Consider the following 25,171-nt stretch of genomic DNA (forward strand, 5'->3'; position numbering starts at 1 on the left):
AGCTACATGAAACCACATGCTGTTAGTATCATTATGTCTTTCATGTATCACTGGTTTTTAGGTATTTATTCTCCTGTAAGAGAAACACTGAATATCACAGTCACACAGAATAACAAGTCACACTGACACGACAGCAGCCACAAGTGAAGTGAGAAAAGAGAAATTTGACAACCCAACCACATTAAGATTAGACAGAAGCTTTGTCAAGATCCTCCTACCTGCCCCCCAAATCAGCAAGAGAATTAGCATTTCCATGGGCTTGGGAGGGTGGGCTTTCTTCAACCACAGTTGGCATTTCAATCTCAAAATCTCTTGGCACATTCTGGATATTGGGCTCTGTGAAGGTTACTCGACCTGAAAGGAAGACAGGGCAGAACTAAGGAAGGGTCCAAAAGAAATCTCTCTAACTCAATAGAGCTGAACTCCAAAATACACTGCATCTCCAAAATACAATGGGCAGGAGGGTGAGAGGACACAACCTCTGAACAAATTTTTAAAAAGGAAAAGTAATTTGTGTTTAATGAGCTTGTGATGGTTCCTCGATTCTGTATCGCTAATAAGAAATCCCCAAATCCAGAACCTGTTCTGGACTCAGAGATTTACATGGTAATATGTGCAAGAAATGAATAATACTGCTCGGTGAACACAAAAGCCATTTTAAACACATCTGTTTTTTTGAGGCAGATATATGTCAAATAGATATAGCAATATCTTTGTTTGGTTGAAGCAGAGCACAGCCTTGATTTCCTATCTTTTCCTTTTAGAAAAGCTGCACACACATACAAAAATACAAAAAGCCTGTAAGAACTGAGGCATTTGCACATATTTGTTCACCTGTAGCTGTGTGAGTCTGTGAAACTGGATATATCCTTTCCATTCCCAGTGCAGAATTCAGTCGCTTCTCCCTTTGTAGTGGAAACACTACTTTAGTAATGGCATTGTTGATCCTCCTCCATTCCAATATCAGCCCTGGCAATGGGTGAAGTGTCTTTAATTTCTCCAAAACATCCTTGTGGGAAGAAAAGGGCACAACTAATCAATGGCCTTTAAAACTTCATAAATAAAGTTTTTGCAGTTCTGCAGGAAAAAGTGACTCCTTCACCCACAGTGAGCTTCCAGTGCCACTGTCTTAAAATTAAATTGATTTTATTTATACTCTCCACTTATACCACCTACACTTGGGTAATCAAAGCACCACCTGACATAGCTGCAGTTTTATTACCCATGAGAAGACAATCACTTCTCTTTGAACTTCTGCACCCTCGTCATCACTCTTAATCTGCAGCAACCAGTAAATCACCTGAAATGATGAAATAAAGCATCACTTGCCATAGGTCCCCTACGTTGTCTCCTCTTGTCCAGCGTTAACACTTCTCCTCCATCTTCTTGCACATTTTTCTCCCTGCTCTCTCCTATCTGTACACTAGGAACACCAAGTGAAGCCCTTGACCACGCTCCTTGAAAGACAAAGCTGATCACTAGCAATCAAATCCTTTCACTTTAATCAGAAATATGAAGGGACTAGCAAGAATTTCAAAAGACAGTGGCATGCAAACATTTCTCAAAATAACATTTTGTTTTTGTGTGCCGCAGGCAGCTGCAGCCTCGTCCCTCCACATCACAAAAGGAGGAAATCCTCCCTTTGCTTCTTGCTCCCTGCTCTGCTCACCACTACTGCACCCAATGTCTTCACTGCCACTTGAGTTCCAGAAATCAATATGTGTCTTCCGAGTACAGACAACAAAGAACAAGGGGAAACTAAGAAAACAACACAGATTAATGAGTCCTGAAAACAGGAACATATATATCTGCTAATTTCACTTGTCTGGCAAGAGCACCCATTAGCCTGCAGCAGTTGGTATTAATGCAGGTCCACAATACTTATCACAATTGGCAAGAATGCCAATAGCCTTCACATTATACAAGCTTCTTATATACTAAATTTGATAAACCATCAGATTAGCCATTCTCAAGACAAATTCTCTGAAGCAGATTTGATAGTAGCAGGAAGAGAAAATATTGTATTTAGTTGACATGGTATTTAAGTATCTTTCAAGCTGATGTGGAAAAATTCTGCTATTGGCTTTACAAAATTATTGTGCTATTTTGGTCTTACATGTGATTTGGGAAATCAAATTCTGCCTGATTTACTCTTATTGAAGCCTGTTATTTATAGGCATGTCCTCACGGCACTCAAGCTTTAGGAGAGTAGGAGTTACTAACTCTGCTAACAGGGAAGGTAGAACCCAGTTTGAATTTCCAGTGGTAATTGGAGGAGCAAAAGGCACTTAAAATTTACTTTCAGACTAGAAATAGATTTTACTGTACCTTGGTTGTACTGAACTGCTTGCTTAGCCTGACCCTGTTTCCTTTAGCAGTTGCTCTTCTGGTGTAACCCAGGGTTTTCTTGTTCCCTTGGACTTTCACATCTCCATTTTGTGGCAACTTCAGCTCTAAGAACAAGACCTGAAAGAGGCCAGCATTTCAAATCAGTTTCTGCACACTACACCCAAGGGGAAACAAAAGCAACTGAGCACTTAAACAGCTTGTTCCAGCCAAAGGATAGTACAAATGCTTCAGGTAATTAAAAAGCTGATTAAAGATCCCAGCTAACAAAGTCATTCCTCCTCATTTTAATTAACTACGAAATGCAATTTAAAATCTCATTTTCTGAACACTCTAAGTTTAAGTTCAGAGGTATGTTTTTAGAAAAGGTAATTAACTCCATCCAATAAGTGAGGTTATTACTGACAGTCAACTGTAATAAAATGCAATGTTCAGATGATTGAAAGTGGGAAGAACATTGGTAAAAAAAAGAAGTGTTAGCAGGGAGTAGGCTTCAGAACAATATGAATGGCACAGAAAGAAGTGGTCACAAATACCTTTTAGAGAGTAGCTAGAATATTAGTTTTTCTAACAGAATGCCAAAAACCAGAAAATTAAGTGTATGCTCATTTGGTGACAGACAGAATACAGCTCTTAATTTTTCACTTTATTTTTCTGTGTAGAATTTATGCTACTTAGCAGCTATTGTCTTTGACTTCACAGCTGGCAGAAGGGAACAGAAATCTTTTCTCCTGCCCATTTATGTAGCACAGAAGTTTTACTGACACAAAACTAGAAGGGTAAAGTTCTATTGACTTATACAAGATAGTTTATGACTCATAAATTTCACACATGAGGTACAAGTGGTTCAGAAAACAGCATTTCAGACAAACCTTTACTTCCCCTTCTCCATGAAGCAGAGTGAAACTGAAGTCGAGCATTATTTCAGGAGTTCTAACTTAGACTACTGTTACTGAGCAAGACTTCTACATTTGTAACAAAGAAGGAATTTTTCTCTGGAATTTCTTTTACTGATAGCTACTTACAGGTTTTGACTACTTCCATATGAAGTACAGCCCCTCAGTGAGAAAATAGTATACAGAGATAAAAAAGAAGAGGGGGAGAAAACCATGCACAGCAATTTTAATCTATTTCAATTATTCCATGTAAAGTACAATAAAAAATATAAGTGAAATTTTTCAGGCATGAAAGCGTTGCTATTTTACATAGAAATCTGTTTCTTAGACTTTAAAAAATACCAGTTCTTAAAAGGTTTTTGAAAGCAGACAGTAGTTGAGTCAAAACTTTTAAAGCAGTTTTTCCTCCTTGTTCATGGCTGTACAGGGGCAAGGGTAACAAAGCCATTTTTTCAGTACAACTCTTCTTAGACTCGAGACTACATGATACCAAATCATATCTTGTGTGCAGGACACTGGCATTGCAAAAAAGCTTCTCCAGTCCTGACCACTCATCCAAAATACTCCAAAAGTCATTAAATTGGCAGATCATCTCATGCACCCTGAGAGGCCAAGGTCCTATACAAAACACATGCTTATTTTCACTTCGTTTTTATTTCCAACATACATATTTCCTCTTCTACTTTCTTCATCTCTGCTAAAGTTGATAGAAACCAGACTGATCAGGAACAAGCAGGAGAGACACAGCCTGCTGCAGGCAGCAAGCTCATAATGAGTGTAAGGATAAATGAACTCTCAGGAGAGTTGGGTTTGCATTTTGTCTTTTCTTCATGCCATCTTCCCATGAAGAATTTTTTTTTTTTTTTATTTTAGCCAAAGCCTCTTGATGGTAACTTCTGGGGAGGTTCTCCCCCTCCCACCCCAACGCTCACCTACCTCTGCAATGTCATCAGGGCTGGTCAAGGAGAAGCTGTGCCCTGCCAGCTGATATGCCTTGGTCTCAATCTGGCCCAGTTTAGCCTGCATGACCTGTTTCTGGGTTTCATAGGCTGCTGTGCTGAAACCAATGCCATTCAGCTCCAGCAGAGCCAAGCAATAATGGGTGGGCATCTCCACTTTAGAAAATATATCTGTAGTAAGTACAAACCCAAGAAAATATTTTATGAAACAGATCAACTGCAGATAAACATATTCATAAGAAGAAAAAAAGGAGAATCCTGAGTTTTGAAAATACTGAAACCTTCTGACACACTGAAATCTTTTACTGTAGATTTCATTTAAATACTTTTGTTTCTGGAATAAGAAATATTTCATAATAAGAAGTGTTCCAGAATCTCCTATCAACAAAAATATTCAAGAAAGCAGCTTCTGTCTTCTTTTTTCTAAAAAAATACATCTCTCTGTATATCAACATTTCATAACTGCAAACATACTTAATGTAAGGCTTTCTATCTTGATACACTTTAATTCCACCACCCACATATTTTTAAAATGTTCTAATGTTCAACTGTAACAATCATAAACAATGCGGTAAACTTGCAAAAAAATACTTCAGTGAGATTGGACCATAATCCTTGGCTCTGGATATAATTTAGGGGAAACTATCAGAATGACCACCAATAGGTACATTTTTGTGGGGTTTCTTCATGGCTTGTTTTAAAACAGTACAAGCACTCAGCAATTATTAGTGGAAACATACAGGATCATTCATTACAGAATCATGAGAGTTTCATGGACACAATGCATACATGAAAAATCATGCTATAGGGGCAGGCCAAAGAGCAAGAAATCTCCTTCAGAAAACATTTGAGGATTTTAGGAATTACTTGCGACAAGAAAATCCAAAAGCTTTTGAAAATGCTCATGACAAATCAGACCCACAAGTCCCTCAGAATGGCCAGGGTACTCACCTGGGAGGTACAAATCTGCTTGATTTAGAGACTTAGAATAGACCCTGCTACAGCCTTAATCACTGGAACTGGTAGAGATTTGGTATATAAGAATTATATTTTAAATTTTTTTCAGAATGTATATGCTTCCAAGGGAATGCCCCTCTTTTCTTTTAACAAATGAACATTTTGACTGAATATATTTAGATAAGAACTTCCAAACCGCCTCTCTTCTGCACCGATCATTCAGCCTGTGGTAGCACAGCTGTATTTACCCTTCATCTTTGCCCCCAAGCAGAGAAGGTCTCTTCACCTGTCAGATTTTCCTTCTTTAATTCCTTGTGGAGTTGGTCCATGACATTGAAGATAAGCACAGACTCTATGGCTGCTCTGTACCGCCCAGACTGGTCTCTGCTGGCGCTCAGCCCCAGGCTCTGCACCCCTTGGCCAGTGCCCACTCCTTCCAGGAGGGGCAGCTCACTGGGCAGAAAGTTGGTCACCATGCTGTGAAGGGTATGCTCCTTGGAGCCAGAATCCAGCAGCCAACATGCAACCTTAAAAAGAGAGACCTCCGTGAGACTTTTTTTTTACCTTTTAGTCATAATACAATGCAAACATTTAACCAGGGGTTAATTCAAGCTCATAGTGGATATTATTTTTCTTCATTTGGCAGGCAAACTGCAATAATTTATTACATCATTTCAGTAAAAATCTTCTGGAGGGCCTAAGTCACTGAAGAGCTTAATTCTTGAGTGAGAATGAAAAGTTATTTCTTTCTAAAGGAAAAGTTATTTCTTTTGAAAACTTTATCCTCTGTCAAATAAACACATCTTGAAGTGTCTTTTCACTTATTAAAACTTAACTCAAAGGGAATAAATACAAAAATCAGGATCAAAACATGTTTAATCTGAAAAATGACTTTGTAGAGATCAGAACTTGCTATTGATCTAGAATATTAGCCAAGCTGAGCTCTCCTATCTTTTGCAGAACAGGACTAATGCCAAGAATTCTGCATGGGATATTTTACCCCTGGTTAGAGCTTAAACCCCTGCTTTCAAAGCAAATTCATTTATATGTGTATTGCAATTTCTTGTGCCAAAACAGGATGAAGAACAGATTTCTACATCGCCTCTGCCATGCAAGCAGAAGTAAAAAACCCACATGTATATATATGGGGTTGGAGATTCTGTATGTATATATATACATAAATATATAATTATATATCACATAATATATATTTATAAATACAAATATATTTTACATAAATATTATGGATTTATTATAAATAAATATATAGATATATTATTTATATATAAATATATCATTGTATCACTAAAATGAACCAACATGAGTACAACTGTTACATGGAAGAGTGAAGGGAAAGATGTTTTTACAGCTATTCAATTTCATCCTAAAACTACATCTTGGTACGAAAGAAATGTGTCCTTGTGTTGAACACCTTAGCTCCTTTCCTGCAGAGCTGAATATTTCCATGAAGCTCTTCAGCCTGTATGCAAAGCAAGCTTTAAAAATCAACAGGATTTTCTGTGCACCCAAAGCCTTTTGTAACAAGGGCAACAAGGTGCTTTTACCTCAAGCTAGTGTTTCATGTGAGTTACAACTGGTACCCAAACCTTTTGAAATTCTGTGTAAACTTGGTTTTGTTTTGAGAAAATAGGGGTAGCAAAGTGGTCTGTTTGCATAGTGGGTAAATCTTTTGCTTATAAAGTTTTCTGCTCTCAGAAGAAATAACTTGACCAGAAGCACTTGAGATATTTCAGTCCCAGGCTTCTTACTGCAACAAAACAGAAGTTAAGTCCTGTCCACTGGGACTGGGGAGAGATTAATCTTCATTTCCCCTGCCAAGTAAGGTATGAAATAATAATGTGCTAACCTCTGAAACTGTTTGTTTGTTTCTCTTGCAGGTACCTTGAACATCCATAGCAAAGCAAATGTCCTTGAAATACTGTTCTAGATTGCCCACTGAAATAAAATTTCACTAAACCTCCACTAAACTAATTCATACCTAAATAACAGAAGTACCAGAAGGTACTCCTGTCTTTCCACTGTTGTGTTTAAACTAGCAGTTTCACCCAAGTGAAATTTCTTAATCCTGCAAACCTTTGGGTCCTCAAAACTTCCTTCCAAGGAGATGCCACAGGCCATCAGCAGAGTTTTGTAGTGCTGAATGAAGTCATACATGATAAGTGAGCGCTCCTTCTTGGGCTGCTTCTGCAGGCACAGCTGCAGATGGTTCAGTCTCTCTGTCACAGATAGGCTTTGGTCCAAAGGTGGTGGTGCCAAACTCAGACTGATTTCTAAGGCAAGAAATACAAGCAAAAATCACCCTGTAACCCATTACATGGTAAAAAAAAGCAAGAGAAAAATCACCTAAAGCACAAAAGCTACAGTTGAACTATAAACAAACAATACATCTATAGCACTATTACATATTTACTCAAACCAGATAAGGCTCCCAAAAGCAATATGCTCTGTCCATACTAACAAAAAAAGGATAGCCAGGAATCAAACCCCAGTCACAAGGTCACTTAGCACAGACTGGGCTATGGTTCAGCATTTGAGTGCTAGATTTGTTCTGGAGAACAAAAATTGGATGAGATTGAAAGGGAAAAGCTAGTTAGATAAAGAGAACTTGGGAGTGAGCAAATGTTTTAGCTGTATGCATGCTCACAGTCTAGTGTCTGAGCCAATTACCTGCCCTTATTACACAGCACTATAGATGTATCCACAGCAGTCTGTCCAAGGGTGTTTAACACTTAAGACTGCTAAATGACTCCTCCACACAGCTGGGGTCGGGACAATCACAGCACTTCCAAGAACCTTATCTGCTGAAGGAACTTTTTTGAGATGCAGTCTCAAACAACCCAGCAGAGCCTGTCTGCTCACTTACCAGTCTGGTCTTGGATCTGCTGCAAAGAGATATAGTAGGCATCTTTTCCCCCCCAACACACTGCCAGTCCAACTACCAAGATGTCTTCGCATCCTTGGACGGGAAATCCGTCATCTTTAACTTGCATGCACTGAGGAGAACTCACTAAGGAAATAATTTTAAGTTACTATTATAAAATGGCATCCATAAATACAGAAGAGTTGGGATCCTGAAAATGCAAATACATAGAGTTGAGCCTAAAATTGAACATTACCGAGTCTCAGTAAAGCAAAGGAGCTGAGTGTTAGTAGAGGATGGAGTGCTGGTGTCAAGCATTTCCTTGATAGGTCTGGTGATAGTAATGAAGAGTTAGCAACATGAAGAGTTATATGTTTTTATGGTATGTGAGAACATCTGAATATTCTTCTGTGGCTGCCTCTGAACCAAGGTTACATATTTTCAAATATTTTCAAAATGTAAACATGGTTCAATATAAGCATGTGTGAAATTCAGATCAGATTCATTGTTGCAATATTGCTTCTTTTTTTCCCCACAGAAGTATTCATATGCTGCAGTTTGCTGCTGCTTTATAAACATATTCTTCCTTTAAAATGACAAGATTAAGCAGTTAGATTCTTTGCTGTCACATTGCCATAACAACAACAACAACATTTCTTAACTATCAAAATAGATTTTTGACAGGCAAATGTGAAATACTTTTTAGAGTGGAAGGAAGGAATACACTTCTATTTCAATTCTTGAAGAGGTTGCTAGAAAAGGCCAGAATTTGGAAGGGATGCTTTATGGGTGGTTTAATCTGAACAGGAGGAAAACCTGATTTACTTTAAGGGTGACAGAACACTGGAGCACATTGCCCAGAGAGGTGGTGGAATCTCCTTCCCTAGAGATATTCAAAAGCTGCTTGCACATGATCCTGTGCACCCTGCTCTACGTGAACCAGCTTTATCGGGGGGATGATGGACTAGATAATCTCCAGAGGATTCTTCCAACCCCAAACATTCCATGTCTCTGTTATATTAGTGATTTTCCTCCTTTTTTTTTTTTTTTTTTTTTTTTTTTTTGCATATCCTTTCCTTCTCTAAGCCTGCTTTAAGCTGAAAATACCACATGCTGTTCACAACATAATGCACTGGGACAGGAAACTGACCTTTTTTGAATTTGCCACCAATCGTTGATTTGGGAGACATAAGGCACTTTGTTCTTTCACATGCCACTGAGATGGAGAATCTGCTTTGCTCCTTCCATTCTGCAACAAAAGTCTGGAAGAGTGCTTTGTCGCTTGCTACATCAATAATAGTGAAACTTTCAGCACTTAGTGGAACAAATGGAAAAACATCCTGAGATAGCTGCAGTGAAAAGCCTTGGTCTGTAGTGGAATCATCTTTTATCTCATCTGTCTCAGTTGGGTCTAGACACTCAGGATTGACCTGGAATGTTTTTACCTGCTGTTCTGCATTGCCCTCACTATTCCACTGTAGCTGAATTGTCTGCCCTTCATTCTTGCAGGTGACTTGCCCCTTTCTTGCAGATTTCACAGGGAGAGAAACAGAACTTTTTGGAAAAAGCTCTTTGGGAGGTGTTGGAGGAACAAACCCATTATTACTATCTGCTGCAGGACAGGATGTTCTGTTGCTTCCCTTAAGCTGAAGTGTTATGCCATCTGTTTTCTGAAGATCCGAGTTTTCAATTTTGTTTTCTTTAACCTTGAAAGAGCTTTTTAAATCCTGGCAAGTGGGCAAAGGCTCTGGCTCACAATAGTCAGATTCAAAAACTGGATCTGGCTCTTGACTAGCAATAGGAGCAACTAACTCTCCTTTCAAACTGGAACTTGCTGAAACTGGTTCAGTGCCTGAGAGGCTGGGCCATTTGTCCAACACATCTTGCAATCCTGGGCTTAGCTCAAACGAGCATCCAGTCCACACCACTGGATGGGGGGTCTTCTCTGAAGCTTGGTGGCTTCTCTGGAGCTTTTCAACCTGATCTCCTACTAAATCCTTTGATCTGGAGTCACTGTTATGAATGACTGAGTTTCTTAATATTAACTTATCTTGAAATCTAGAAGGAACATCTTTCAGAAAAGACGGTGAGTTTCCATGGTCTAAAACTTCTGCTATTACATCTGAGGATGCTAGAGACACATTGTTACACTGTGCAGGATTCTCATGTTCTTTCTGATTGTCACTGTCATCAAATTTATTCTCAACAGGCCTTGGATTCTGCAAAACACCATCTGGAGGAAGCAAAGCCACAGGGTCCTTTCCATCAACTTCCATGATGTGAACAGCTGAAAGGTCACTGACATTACTGAAGCTATCATCAAACAGCAAGCTTTCACTCATATTTAGGCTTGTTTCAGGGACAGGCTGGCATTCTACTTGTACAATGTGTTCCCTACCAAAATGGGAGGTTGTTTTATTCAGGTCTTTAGACACACTCTCCTCTTTCACTAAATTTTGAGTCTGGTAATCTTGTAGAAAACTGTGTAGCTGTGAGTCAGTCACTGAGAAATCGCTTTCTTTAAGGCAAGGTGCAGGTTCTATTTTCTTCACTACAGGCTGTAAATTAAGGCCTCCACACTCCAGAACTTTATTACTACAGTGCTGAGTTGTGTTTTTTGTAATGTTATTTGTTACGATAAGACTTGGGAAGCTCAGTTTCCTAATTGTTGCAGCCAGCCTTTTATCAGTATCATTCTCAGTCCATAAACCGCTTAGTTTTTCTGGTATTTCCTGATGTGGTATTGCTGCCAGCTCTGAACCTTGTATCCCCTGCTGTCCTGTGATTCCAGCTGCTCCCTCCTGTTTTATTATCATCTCAGTTTGAGTATCCAACTGGATGCTGTCTTCAAAGTCTCTAGAGTCAGAAAACAGATGAGAGGCTGGATCATTCTGAACACCATCTGCATTGCAAACACCTCTGGATTTTACTAAAGACCCTTTCAGAAAATCTTCAGGATTACTGTTGCCATTCTGCAGTGTTCCAGCTTGTAACAATATTCCATTGGGCTTTTCATTCCCATTTTTGCCAGCGTTCTGAATCTGAATATTGTAGGTTTTCTCCTCCTCAGGACAAAAATGCTTATCATTCCTTGCCTCAGCACAGCTCGCATCTGTTTGAGTTTCATTCCTTTTATTCTGCTCACCATCAGTTTTGTCAGTACTCTGTGTCCTAGAACTACCAGGTATTCCTCTACTTCCTACAATACTGTGTGTCTCCACACTGGTGTGTGGAGTACCCTTCAGCATAATAGGTGCCTGAAAACCTGCTCTCCCCTTAGGCATGCCTTCCTTAGTGGCGCTAGGCTCTGTAAATAATCCTTCCATTTTCTCTTTCTTCCCAATCTTAACTTCCCCCCTCTGTACAGAACTTGAGGCTTTATGAGTTACAGAATCTGTTTCCATAAATTCCTTATTATTTTGGTTTGAAACAGAATTATCTGTAGAGATGGTGGTGTGGAAATCAGGCAGCTTTTGTATGTCTATGCTCAGTTTATTTGAAATTTCAAGAAGTGACCCCTGCAGTTTCAAAGTGGTATTTTTGTTCCTAGTGCGATTTAAATGTGTATCTGTGCTTTTAATCAATCTAGAGGCTGAAGACCTTGTTCTCAATGTTGGTGTTTTTCCTTGTTCAGTTAGGCACTCTTGGATTGCTGTCCTGGAATCTGTCTTGGTTTTGACCAGAGAAATTTCTTCTATGTTTTCATTTCCTCTGCACACATTTGGCCGTTTTCTAGCACTGTACACAGGATCACCCTTGCCTTCCTCTGCTCGAGCCTGTTTCCTGACCAGGACTTCACTCTCCAACACAGAGCTTTCTGTGCTACTGCTCAGTCGCCTTTTATATCCCTTTTTAATATTTGATAAGTTTCCAATCTGAGAACCAAGGCCATTACAGTGTTGAACTCTGCGCCCTTTTTTGTTTAACACCCTTGAAGACTCAGCAGACTCCTCTCCATCTGATCTGTGCAGTCTGTCTTCCAGTTCTGACTCACTGCTGATCACAGAGGATGTGTCAGTCTCAAGAAAAGACTCTGGGTTCCACTGCACCCCCATCAGTGCCAAATCCTGCTGCAAAAGTCTCCTGGCTTCCTCCACAATGACAGAGGCTGCTTCTCTTTCAGTTAAGCCCTTCATTCCAGCCATCCAGACACTGCGCACGGCCCGACGCTCCTCTGCTGACTCCTCATCCTCATCCACAGCCCTACGAACACTGCAGGGAAGGTAACAGACAGGTGTAAACATCCATGCAGAACACAACAAATAGCACAAGGAGCTGGCACTATTCTCTTCTGCTCCCATTTCAACTGTCGACACAGCTTCCTTTACAGAAGCGCTCTACCCAAAATATAATGCACTTGATGGGAAATAACTTAATTGGAAATAACTATTTCTAAATATGAATAGATGTTGAGGAAAGATATTACTGGCTGCATACCCCAAAAGCATTGCCAGACTTCTGTGTTCAAATGTACCCCAGACAAGTCCCAATTCCCTACTAGAGCAAGATGCAGGTCTCAATGAATCATCCTCCATGTCTTCCAAAGAAAGGAAACTTCAAGAGCATGAACCAGCAAGTGTCATGGCACAGTCCAACAGGTACTTGATCAAGGAAGCTTGCTACTGCACTAACATATAAACCATAAGAGAATCCCAAAAGATAATCAGTAACAAATCATCAACTACTTGGAACATATGGTGGAGCTGCCTTTTAGAGGCAGCAAAAACTCCACAGAAAGCACTGACAATTTACCCAGAACTAAACAGTGCATTGAAAAGAGGAATAAGAAGAAAATTCAGGTCTCAAAAACTTATTCTGTAAATACAAGGTACTGCTATTAGTTTCAGAATAATCATGGAATGACTGTGATCAGTTGGAGAGACCTACAAGTTATTTATAACTAATATTTGACACGAAGTTCCAAAGGGTTGCCATATTTTATTGCAGGTTTCATCCTGTAACCCTTCACCTTACAAATGCCTTTACTTGACTTCTGGACTTACAGATTTCTCACCTTTTAAATGGTACTGAGTTCTTCAGAGCAGCTGCCACGTCCTCAGGACTGGCTTTAGCAAGGTCAGCCACGGTGACAAAGCCGGCGCTGTAAAGTGTCCTGGCATGCTGTGCATTCAGCAGAGACACTCGGACCAGGTCACAGAGCTCCCTGTGCACCCCAAAAGTGAGGCGGCTCTGGAACTGAGAGAGCAACAACTCCATGTTGTGCCAGCCCAGTCGATTACAGAAAACTGTTATCATTCCTGGAACACAAAAGTTGCATTAATATCTGAGCTCCAGTTCCAGTTCTACTAAGCTGGATTCACTCCTCATCCCCCCCATCTGAATCAGCACTCACTTTACATTTCTCACCTTCCTATTATTTACAGAAAATACCTCCTGTTTATTATAACTATGAGTAGGAGCTAGTCTTGCAGAACTCAATCTGCAATTAACAAGTTAATCAGTGAGGCAGAAATTCTGAATGACACTGTTTTTTCAAAGATGCTCATATTGAAAGTTTGAAGCACATGCATATCCTAGAACAGGAATCCTATGAAACAATCATACTGAAAAAAAAATGGTAAAGGAAAAAGTAGGGATGAGAGTCACTAAGGGAAGCCACAGATCTTTGAGGAAACTCAGTGCTGACATCCATAAAAGCAGACCTTGGCCTGCAGAATTTCAGTTACTGAGAGCATCATAGGAGGTAGCAAATCCTATGATAAAGGTTACAACTGCAGTCCCCAGTTCTGCATGGGAGAAGGAAAAGAGCACAGAAAAGACCATTTCTTACTCACAGATTGCATCTACAGACTACGAAAACCACTGAAAAGACATTGCATCCCTCACTAATTTTACAGTCATTATAGAATACAACTTTTATCATATCTCTTAACTCTGTCATATCAATAGTTCATTTTACTTCCCAGATTACTCCTGTGAAAATTTTTAACTCTGGAAATACAGAATTATGAAACTGCTACAAAGTTATTTATACTAAAAAGTTAAAAAAAAAAGTTATTTATACTACCAGAATTAAATTAAACTACTCTGCATCAGTTGGCGTGACCTTTTCATTTTGGGGCTTTGACTCATGCTGCAACCCACACAGAGGGTTTCGCAAGTTGAGCTAAAACTGTCTTAAAAACTGCAAACCCACTTATGGAGTAATGAAGGATTTAGGCAACAGAAAAAAAAAAAAAATCGCAGTCTCATGGTGGGCTGTTACTTCTACTCCCACACAGCCTTCTTAAGGAAGTTAAAGGTAGCAGCTGTCTGACCTCCTGTGATCTGGTGCTAAATGACCCAGAAGCCACTCACTCTGTTTTGAAAACTGTAACCTTATACCTTCTGGCCAATTAATTTTGCATTCAGAGAAAAGCCATTTCCCATCTTAGAGGCTCCAAACTTTACTCAAAACTGAAAGGTATTCTTTCCTGATAGAGCAAAGCTTTAGAAGGGACTTGCACTGATTTCCATACTTAGTATTAAACAAACTACGTTCCTGCACAGTACACAGCTGATTTCCACAGACCTCAGCATGCTGCACACTGCTTGATTCTCCTCAGCTGGCCCCCGTCCCACTGCACGCTCTGTGGTTCCACAGCAGAGGCAACCACAGGTTAAGCTATAAATCCATAAGTGGTTTTACAAGACTGTTTGCTGTTAGTACCACATTGTGGCTATCTTAGCCCCAGATCTGGAAGGACATTTAAAAAAAAAAAAAAAAAAAAAAAAAAAAAAAAAAAAAACCAAAACTCAGATTAGCCTAAGACTCTAAAACTCCTGGGGTATTTTGCTCAGACAACTCACCTGCATAAGTGGCAGCAGATTGCTGCAAGGATTGAAGCTGACCACGACTACAGCCGTATTTCTTGGTCATATCTTGTAAAGGAACCTCGCTGATTAAATCCAGAAGGGCAAGGCTGGTGAAAAACCTGTTGACAAAGTCCATGAAGAAATAAAATTGTCAATCTGGGGCACATTACTGTACATGGCAAAATGTACAGTGATACATGGGACAGAACGCTACTACAGTGTAGCACACAAAGGAAACAGAGAGGATGGCTTCCAAAAACATCAGCACAAACATCTTGTGCCACCAGTGTTCTCAGACCAGAGCAGACCAGGTCTGGGTTCTCTGACCTTTCAGCTCACTCAGAAAAAGAGCCAGTTCCTGAAAACAGACACAGCCTGTGCACTACAAATGTTATAGTCTCTGATCTCTGCACATTCACACCCACATTCTGCGGCTACCTTTTGTGGATGGCCATTTGTCTGTGCTGTTTCTCTGTCTTAGCTGTGATTTTGCCCTTTACAGAGCGAGCTAGAAAGCCTTCTTCAATCCCCACCAGTTCAGCCACACGTTTCATTGAGGCAGGCAGCTTCTCCCATAAGCAGAAAAACTGGTACCAATCAATTGTGGTCCACTCCTCATACACCGGGGTGACCTAAAAAAAATAGGACAATGCAAAAAACTGTTTTAGAGGAATAAACAGAACTAAACAGAGTTTTGGGTAAACAAAACTACAGCCTAGGGAACGTGGTTAGAGCATCCTACGCACTACGTAAAGGCACTGAGTCACAGGCGTGTACCATGAAGAAAGTAAAAGCTCTTCTTATCCAGTTTCTTTAATATTTGTACTGATGAGATCTGACTCATATGGGTACTCCAATGATTAAACAATTTAGAATCTTTATCAGATTATTCTTTAAACCCAAGAAACTAAACAATTTTTAAGCTTCAATGTCCTTTAAGAAAACAAAATTTTATTCCTTTTTTTAACATAATTTACAGATATCTACCAACCTCTTAAAACCACAAGTAACCACACTAACCACTGCCACAGCATCTGATAAAGGAGGAAGGATACAGATTTTGCCAGAACTTGGTGAAGCTTTCCTTTACCTGGAGTCCAAAAATTCTCAACTTTTATTAACACTAACAAAGCTTTTTTTTTTTTTAACCTTTTTTAGACATAAAACCAATTCTGTTAATGTTTAGTAAGCACAGAGTCAGTTTCTCTATGAGGAGACAAAATGTCTTCATATCTTTATCAATAGAAAGAAAGATTAATTCTTTTGAAAGAACTAAAAGTTGTTTGGCACAAATGTTAAATGGCACAAAATACTAGATGTCTATGTGGTTGTAAATCATCCATGCCTCTTCACCTGCTGAGAAGAACAAAACTTATTAAGATGGGGGTTTATCCTTTGTTGTTTATTGGGCTTTTGTTGTGGTTTGGATTTTTTTCTTTAAAGGAAACTGTGTTCCTAGTCCACAAATCCTTATTTGTTTTAATCAACTTCCCTAAAATACAAGGGCTTGGAATTCAGTCTCATATCGTACAAGTAAAAGATTCAAGCTTAAAAGAATTAAAATGCATTTTAGCAGATAAACTCCCTGTAGCCCATAAGGAACACATGAAGAACAATACTTTAAAAAAATAGAAAAGCAACAAAATGAAATAAACCTTTGGCCTTGAAAATGAACAGACTTGCAAGAAAGTGTTTTAGAGTAGCTTAACAGAAGAGAATCTCAAGAACATTTTGTTCAACAGTGTATGATTTAAAATAACCTTAGACAAGCTGCTGCAATTAAAAAGTACAGCATAAAAAACATAATGCCATCACTGCCTCTACCCCAGATCAGGAACAAATTTCATCCTTTTTTTTTCTGTTTTGGAGATGCAAACAAGGAAAAAATTCACTGGTGCATAACACAAAGGAGTTCATTTTACCTAGCAGAAATAGAACAAAATATAATGTGGTCCTCTAAAACAGAGATATGAGTACATACGGGACAGCAGTAGGAAAAAAAAATCTATCAGGATTAGCCCATACACTGGGTTATTGAACACAGCAAGCAGAGACATGGACCCTCAGACTCTTGCCTGCCCGTCTCCCAGCTCAACAAGCTTTGTAATTGCAAGCACATTCCTCTTGAAGTGAGCTTTCTTTTCAGACAAGATTCCCAAATTCTGCCTTTGATTTATCATCCTGGTAAAGAGAATACACCTTACACTTAAAGAAGGCTAAAGCTGGCTGTCAGATTTCAGCTGATGGGCCTCTGGCAGCCATGAATCCCAAGTTGTTCAGTGCAACTCCATCTGGTTTCCTCACTAAACTTCACAAGTTGATGGCTTCCTCTCCCAAGGTCTTAAATAGCAGTGTTTAGCTTTTCAAGTGTATGTGCTCATAAATCTTGACACACTCTGGGACACTTTTCCCTGACAAGATTTATCTAACTCCTTCCTTTAGCCCTGACAGCATCACCAGGCAAGTAAACTAAATCAGGGATGAATTTCACTGTAACTGAAACAAAGGAAGGCCCATCCATAGAAAGAAAGTGGTATGGTTCTCTAAGACTTTTTGGAAGTAAAATAGATACTAAACACCCAACGTTTTTCTGGGCCTCCAAAAGTAATATGAAATTAGGCCTGCTGATCCCAAATACACTTACAAAAATCAATTTGTTTCATCCACTTCAAGTGCCTCAGAAAATTACCATTATCTTACGCTCAAAACTAATGAAGCTCTGAAATCCTAGGAAGTCCAGAGTGACAACAACGGGGTCAAATGGCACACAGCATCTGCCCGCACAATAGACACTATGGTAGCACACTAATTCTGAAGGATGTTCAATTTAGAAACTTTTCTTCATGAAGGATAAGCTAAGCAAAGCACAGAAAAACCCAAACCTATGTTCATGGAGCCATCAAGAACTTTGCATTGTGCTGTCTCCCCTTAGTTTTTATAGTAGAAAATACAAGACACAGAATGAGGAACCTACCAGATAGACAATATGCAGATCATTCTCCAGAACAAAGCTTTTCATAGCTCGCTGCAGGTCAGCAAAGATTTCCATGGCTTCAGTTGGTGAAAGAGAAGAGGAAAGAGTGGCTGAGCCAAGATGTGTTGCGTGATAAATCTTTGCTGTTAAAAAAAAATATATATATATATTACACAGAGAAACCTTTAAGTGCACGTTTATAATAATTTTCAGGTTGTGCTGCATTTGAGAGATTTCTAACTTTTCACAGCTGCTTTTCCAATAAGAAATAGTGTAGGTCTCCATTCTGAAGACAGAAAAATGGAAACAATAACAGGCTTAGCCTTGCCTATGTCTAAACTAGCCTTTTTCTCTAGACAAAAATCACAGTCTGCAGTTAATATGCACCAATCCTGTGGTTAAAGTTTGATTTGTTTAAAGCTATTTTGGGAATTTGTAGACTAGGACACATCAGTCTTAGAGGTGATGTGCAGGTGATGTGATGTGCCTTCCAAGAATATGTGCATGCAAAATATGTTAAAGCAAGTGTAAAGATACCTTCCAGAAAGCTAGAAAATTCTTGATAGGCAATTCTTCAAAATAAAGTAAAAATGCAGAAAAGTCCTTACTATTAATTTACATTGAACATCTACTCAGTGAGCAAATCAAAGCTAACTGCAATCCCTGAGAGGAACACCAACTTTACCTTTCACATCACTGCCAGAGTCCACAGCCTGGATGAATTCATTTTCCAGCAGCCATGCCACACAAGCCTCGATAGGTCCAGCCTCTGCTTTGTCTTGCCCTTTCCCATTTTCACACTTGCTTTCTTTCAAGCTGGATGCAAGCAGAGTGCAAGAGGCGTAGGTCTGCACATCCTCTGGGGTATTGGCTACTCCCCCCACTATGATCTGTTGAAGAAAACTATCTGCTCATGTAGCCAGAGATGCAGTGAGACAGAAGATCAGTTCAGAGAATCAAAGAGAGTGATCCATCATCTCAGCTTGAAAGAACCACTTTCCCAGAGAGGGGAATATGAGGCAAAGCAACAGCCAACTTTTAAAGACTTTCTTGGCAAGAAGATAGTCATCTTGGGTAAAAGTAAGAGGACTAAGCTACGGAAAAGAATTATTTACAAAATCTTATTTTGAAAGTGGACATATACATAGCAGCAATTTAGATTTCTGACTAGCCTGAGGCCTTTTTCTTAGCCAACACTGTGAAATATTAAAATATGTTAGAACACAAACTGCAATTTTGTGAATACAAAAAGCAAACCAGGAAGGTGGAACTCTTGTAAGGCTATTCAGCATATTGAAGGTTTCTCTTAATACATATGAATGCTATAACGCACCGTTGTTTTTCTGATTGAGAGTGATTTTGTTCACCTTAGATTTTGGTTTTGCTTTAAAGGAACCCCCTTCTTTTAGATAGCTCTTATGTAGAAAAATTCATTTAGAAATTCCATTGGTCTGCTAAAATTCAAAATCTATGGAAATACAACCAAGTTCTAAGCATCACAAAAATTTTCAAAAGACAGTAAAAGTACAGCAAACAGATTCTCTTTAAAGAGTCCTGTATCTAATCTGAGTTCAAGCCCAAAAGCAGCTTTGGAAAAGGACATAAACTCACCTATGTGGAATAAAATCCTTTTGGCAATTTTTACTCCTACAGGAACCCTACAGAGGAGGGGGCAAATTTGTTACCTCTCCTGTTTGCTCACCAAAAATGTGTTCACAAAATTTCAATCATTCCTGCGCAAAAAAGGTAGGTAAGTTGAGGGGGTAAATAAGAGACCCTACAAGGTTCCACAAATGTCATTATGGCCCAATTGAGCCTACAAAGCCTCTAGATCAGTAATTTACAAGCATCCTCCAGCTAAGAATGTCAGGTCACACCTAAAGTTTAAGACTTACACTTAGTTCTGCCTGCTGCTTGAGTACACCTAAATGCAATAGCAAAGCTTCTTTGAGTGTGCTCACATCCCAATCTGCAGCAAGCCGAGAAACACCCTAGACAAAATGCTGAATACTGAAGCAAGTTGGCAGACCCAAATAAGACGACTGGGTTGACAAAGGAGGAAAGACATGAAAAAGAAGTGCACAGAAATTTGATGGTGTCACGGAGGAAACCATCCTACAAGGGTACAAGCACAGTTCTAATCCCTCTCTGAGTGTCCCGTACCTCAAGAATTGCTCTTTTCATGCTCGAAGCAACACCTTCCCCTTCTCTTCTAAGCAAACAGCTGCAAACAGGCTTGAGAGACCCCTGAAGCAGAGCAGCACCTTTTGATCTCTCTGAGGGCTTGCAGACTAAAATGCTCTCACCTATTGGAGAAGAAAAGAAAAACAAAACAAATACAAAACTACAAAACCAATTATTAGTACTGCATCTTAGCACTATAACAGCTGCACACAGTTCACCAAGGGCATATTATTGGAATAGAAAGCTGTAAGTATTTTCAAAAAAGCTGAGTAACAAAAGAAGAGGGGAAAAATGTGCAACCATAAACAGTGCATATGAATTGCTATGTAAGAACTGCACAGATGCATGGTACATCAGAACTAAGGCAGAGCAGGCTTCAAAGTTACATTAGGCTAATCTATGTCTTGCCAAGTCATCTAAGGAGACTTCACAGCCTCTCCATGCATCTGCTTTGCTGCTGAACCACTTCTGCTTCTTGTTCTGGAGTTGACTGGAATTATAATATACAGTGGCATCAATGTGACTTTTTCATTACATTAATAAACTGAAAAAATTCTCAAAAGCAAGAAGAAAACATAAAAGCTGCACAGTATTTTGACAGTTTGTATTAAGTTTGTAGCAGCCAGCTTTCACTCCAGAAATAATTAATTCAGAAATGCAAAATTACTGATCTAAGTAACTGTGTACCCTCTGAACTTTCATATATGCATTTATACACACTTACACGTAAGTATCCTGCATGGTTTCCACTGAAAGTACATCTCAGTATATCCTACCTTAAAATTCTCTGTCAGACATTGCTAAATTAATCTCTAACTACTGAAACACTGTGGGGGACAAAAAACGTCCCAGAGCCATGAAAGAAAAATTAAAACAATGGTTAAATTCCTTTAATGAGATCACAGTACAGCTTAGCCATGGAAAATGCAGTGGTCACACAAAGGATATTTTTTCCATAAAGCTGTTAGAGAGAAACTGGATCACTGGAAAACCTAAGCTAGTTGCAAGCTTTGCAAATAAATGATAAATAAATTATGGGTAGGACACGTTTGCCTTTGATTAAGGGGAGAGCATTAGTTTTGGAGAGCTGTACAGTAAATATCATGATATATGATAACTTGTTAAGATTTAACAAGTGTAGTCTGGACACAAGGTAATTTTGGTAGTAGGTACCTTAGTATGATCCTAGGAATGTTAACTTAGGATAAAACTGTAGCTGTAGAAATGCTACAGTATTTAGCAAATCCAGAGGTAACAAAAACACAACTGCACTTAAATTTAATGAACAGAACAAATAAATGCAGCGTGGGCAAGTAACGAAATACAACTTAAACATAATTACATAAATTAACTATGTATTTATTTAGGATGAAATGATGGTCAGAGGATGTCTTGGATTTTTTTTATCCTGCTGAGTGAAATTTTTGATATCTGTTAACCATGTACTTTTGACAGAACTGGGGAGTAGGTAAGAAAAACTGCCTGTAAAGCACTGTTTTGTGAAAGAAAAGCTTATTTTTATTTTGGCAATAAACAACATCTATTCAATTTGTATTTGGTTTCTGATGTGACCTGAAATTTCCTCTGAAAACTTCCCTTTGACTCTTTCAGAGTGACATATCAAAAAGAAAATCTAACAGAAGATGGGTATCAACTTAGCTCTACATTATCTGATGGTTTTTACAAGATTTGGGGGATATTCTTTCCCAAGATGCCACTGATAATTTAAAGCTAATAATTGCAATCCAGTAAACAATAAATAAATTTTTAAAAGGAACTGAACTGTTCCAATATCCATTATTGAACATTTCAGATACTAGGGAAGGTCCAGGTTAGCATCAGACTAGACAAACACCAGAAGACTCAGGATATCTAGGCATAAAACTTCATTAAAACCAACATAGGCCCTACTAAATTCTAGGTTTTATTCAGCTTTACCTATTTCTCCTTGGGAAAATGGTAGTTTTGATGAATGTAAAAAAAGAAACAAATTTCACTCTCCAAAATTATATTTGTAAATTTCCATCAAATCAAGAAAAATAAATTTAAAAAATCAAAAGGTAAGACAATCCAAAACCACAATGTTGGGAGAGGAGGAGGAACTCAACCCAACAGCATTTCTCTTTTGTCTGTCAGCTAAATTTCATATCCAGATAAGGCATTTTTTTCCAGCTGAAGTTGCTGTCCTCCAGTCTCCCTACTCTGTTACAGAGTAGCAGCTGGCAACATAGCTTTATGTTCTCATCCAAAAGACTCCGTGGAGTGGAAAAAATGGTACATTCATGAAGCTCATCAGCATAAAATCAACTGCTTACTGTGCACAACACAGTCACATCAGAACTGTCAAAAAGGGTACTAATTATTGTAACTTGAAGGAGAAAAAGAAAAAACTTCAAGGAATAATGTGACTTTACACCTGCCAGCTACAGTCAAATGAGAAAGTCTGGAAAATTTTGAAATCCAGCATGCAGCTGCCCTTTTCTTGAACGCATAGGGAGAGCTCGCACAGATATAGGTCGCAAAATGCTCTGTTGCTATGCTACTCAGGCAAAAATAGAAAGCTAAATGTAAGAACAGTCTGCTTACAGAGGGCTCCAGCAAGCACCAATCAAACAATCAGGAGGGCAAATCCCTCTTCCCACATCTGTTGAATTTCTTATTTTCTACTGTGTTTCTACTTGTATAATGTGGCTTTTTGCAAACATCATCCACAAAGATAAATTTCCATTGCAAATTAAAATAACAGGCAGGATTATTTTGTTGAACATCAATCAGTGCCACTGTATGCAAGAAGGTGCCATATTATCTGTAGACTACTGTTCATTTTTCCCTGTCTCTGTCTCATTACTACTTTCAAGATCCATAAAATTGATGGTTGAGTTTAGCAAAAGTTGAATAAATCTAAATCATACAACAGAAGTTTGTCAAATTAGGGTTGTAGACTTTAAATGCATTTCTTACATTTTAGGCCCATCCAATGAGAGTTAACTGCAAATTGTCTCACTGAAACTCTAAACACTTTAGTCAACTGACCATGGATTACAGAATTAAGGCAAATGAACAACACAGCCTTAGAAGCTAACAAGAATTCAAAGGAGAAAAGAGTCTGTTCCTGAAGTAACTGACCTATAAATACCAAAGTCAGTCTCAGGCAGTGAAAACAATCCCCTGGGAATTATGACTTTTACTCCATTAATACCAAACAAATCAATACCAAACAAATTCATCTTGATTAACCTAATCATACTGAATACCGAAGGAATTCATCATGATTAGTGCCTAATTGCGAAGTACTGCCCTGGATTTAATCACGTTAACACCGCTCCTACAGAATGTGAATAAAGACCCTGCTTACCCTCTGTGTCTACCCCTTTCCTGCCAGCCCTTCCAGCCATCTGCTTGTAGGTAAGGATGTCCAGCAGCCTGCCACCAAAGGTGGGTGTGCGGATGATGACACGGCGCGCGGGCAGGTTCACTCCCGATGACAGCGTGGACGTCGCTGCCAGGACTCGGATCAGGCCCTGCCGAAAGGCTCCCTCAATGATGTCCCGCTCATCAAAAGTCAGACCTGAGGAGACGTGGCTTTTAGTCACCCTTGTGATGGTGAGACTGAATTTAAGAGCTAAAAATATTGCTGTCCAGCAAGGGAAGAACAAAACTTAATGAACATTCACCATTCAGTGTTAGGAACTAGACTTGCAACACTACCTTAGTTAACTTCTTCTGACTGGTAAGTGAAGCAAAATTTCACCATTAAGTCTTTATTATTCAACTGACAGTAATATACGAGCTTTTCTAAGGTGTTGCGTCCTACACATTGTAGCAAGATGAACTATTTACTGCATATTTACAAGCACTGCAAATAAACACATAAAGAAATAAAAAATGAGAAAACAGGAGGGAACTAGGATTTATTCATCTGCCATCCTGACCCTGGACTCCTTCATTATTGTCATTACAGATCTGGTATGTATCTTTCTACCTTAACCTCAGGGCTTCAGGCCAATTTTATAAGAAATACAGATTCTATAAGCATTTGGAATTATTCCTCCTACATAATCAATGCCATAGCTACTGTTGTCTCTCCCAGTCATTTTTTTCTCTCAGTGAATCAACAGGTGACACACTCTATTACCTACCTAAATAAGAAATAAAAAAATCCAACCAGAAATGTTCACAACACATACTCCTTTTATTTTTACTTTTATATTGCTTCTATTTTCTCATTTATTTCAATATCAAGCTGAGGAAAATTGCTCTGAAATACTCTGGCAGTGTTAGGAACAACTTGAGAATTCTGGAGCTGCAAATCAGTTAAGTTTTCAAGCATTTCACAGAGAAGAGACCAGGTAAGTTGTATTCCAGAAGTTACTGTTATCCAACACAACAGAGAAAAGATTTAGCAAAACAATTTGTGAATTAAAGTCTTTGGCCACAAAACAAGAATTTCAAATTTGCCTGTAACTGAGGGATTGTCAAAGCTTATTTAGTCTTAAGCTAAAAAATGCTTAAAGAAGCAACTGGTAAACTGCTGATACCTGCAGTAAAAAGAACCCATGTGACTTCTCCACTACTGAATGCAAGACCAAGATGTTCAGGAATACCTGCATGATGAAATGCCACTCCCCATGGCAAAGTACGCTGCAGCACAGAATCCAGGCCTGAGATCGAACGCTTTAACTGATCCAGGACCTCATCAATCCCTTCTCTGTCCACAACAACTGGGGCAAGGGCTGAGCTTTCTGCAGAACCTTGAGAGAGAAAGTGTTTTTATAGTTCCTACTAAAATTAATTTTCATTAAAAGCACTGTGCATACTGTAGTCTTCTATTAAGTACTTTTCTCTTACTCTCAGTTTGTTGCAAACTGTAGAACTCCCTGGCAATGATGTCAGCCAGCTTCTCACACCAGTTCTTGGACGGACAGAAGAGCAGGACTGAATGGCCACCACAAACAGTCTCATAACACAGGCTCACAATATGGTCTTCGTCTCCCTGAATGGAGATAAATTTTTTTCAGTGCACTCTCATATTGAATGAGGCTTGTAAATGCTGTCCTTCTTCTGTATCCCAGTAGAAATCTTCTAACTTCCAGTAAGAAAGAGAAGCAAACAAAGAACGGAGCACTGTTACCTTAGTTTCTGTCTTGCCTTATGAAGT

At 39.0% G+C, this 25,171-nt stretch overlaps 1 protein-coding gene across 1 annotated transcript in view; it reads right to left on the reverse strand.

Moving 5' to 3' along the window:
- Positions 1-25,171, reverse strand: part of POLQ (DNA polymerase theta) — a 50,237-nt gene that overhangs the window by 12,014 nt on the left and 13,052 nt on the right. Inside the window, 17 exon segments of the mRNA XM_066206905.1 lie at positions 219-354; positions 835-1,009; positions 2,329-2,466; positions 4,179-4,372; positions 5,445-5,685; positions 7,253-7,449; positions 8,043-8,186; positions 9,190-12,251; positions 13,054-13,297; positions 14,850-14,974; positions 15,294-15,487; positions 17,830-17,972; positions 18,515-18,719; positions 19,993-20,135; positions 23,369-23,581; positions 24,618-24,792; positions 24,851-25,006. Of these exon segments, the coding sequence (XP_066063002.1) occupies positions 219-354; positions 835-1,009; positions 2,329-2,466; positions 4,179-4,372; positions 5,445-5,685; positions 7,253-7,449; positions 8,043-8,186; positions 9,190-12,251; positions 13,054-13,297; positions 14,850-14,974; positions 15,294-15,487; positions 17,830-17,972; positions 18,515-18,719; positions 19,993-20,135; positions 23,369-23,581; positions 24,618-24,792; positions 24,851-25,006 (5,885 nt within the window).

Source organism: Chamaea fasciata, unplaced genomic scaffold, assembly GCF_029207755.1.
Source record: "Chamaea fasciata isolate MVZ Bird 193981 ecotype frontalis unplaced genomic scaffold, bChaFas1.0.hap1 SCAF_2, whole genome shotgun sequence".
In the NCBI taxonomy this organism is placed as follows: domain Eukaryota; kingdom Metazoa; phylum Chordata; class Aves; order Passeriformes; family Sylviidae; genus Chamaea; species Chamaea fasciata.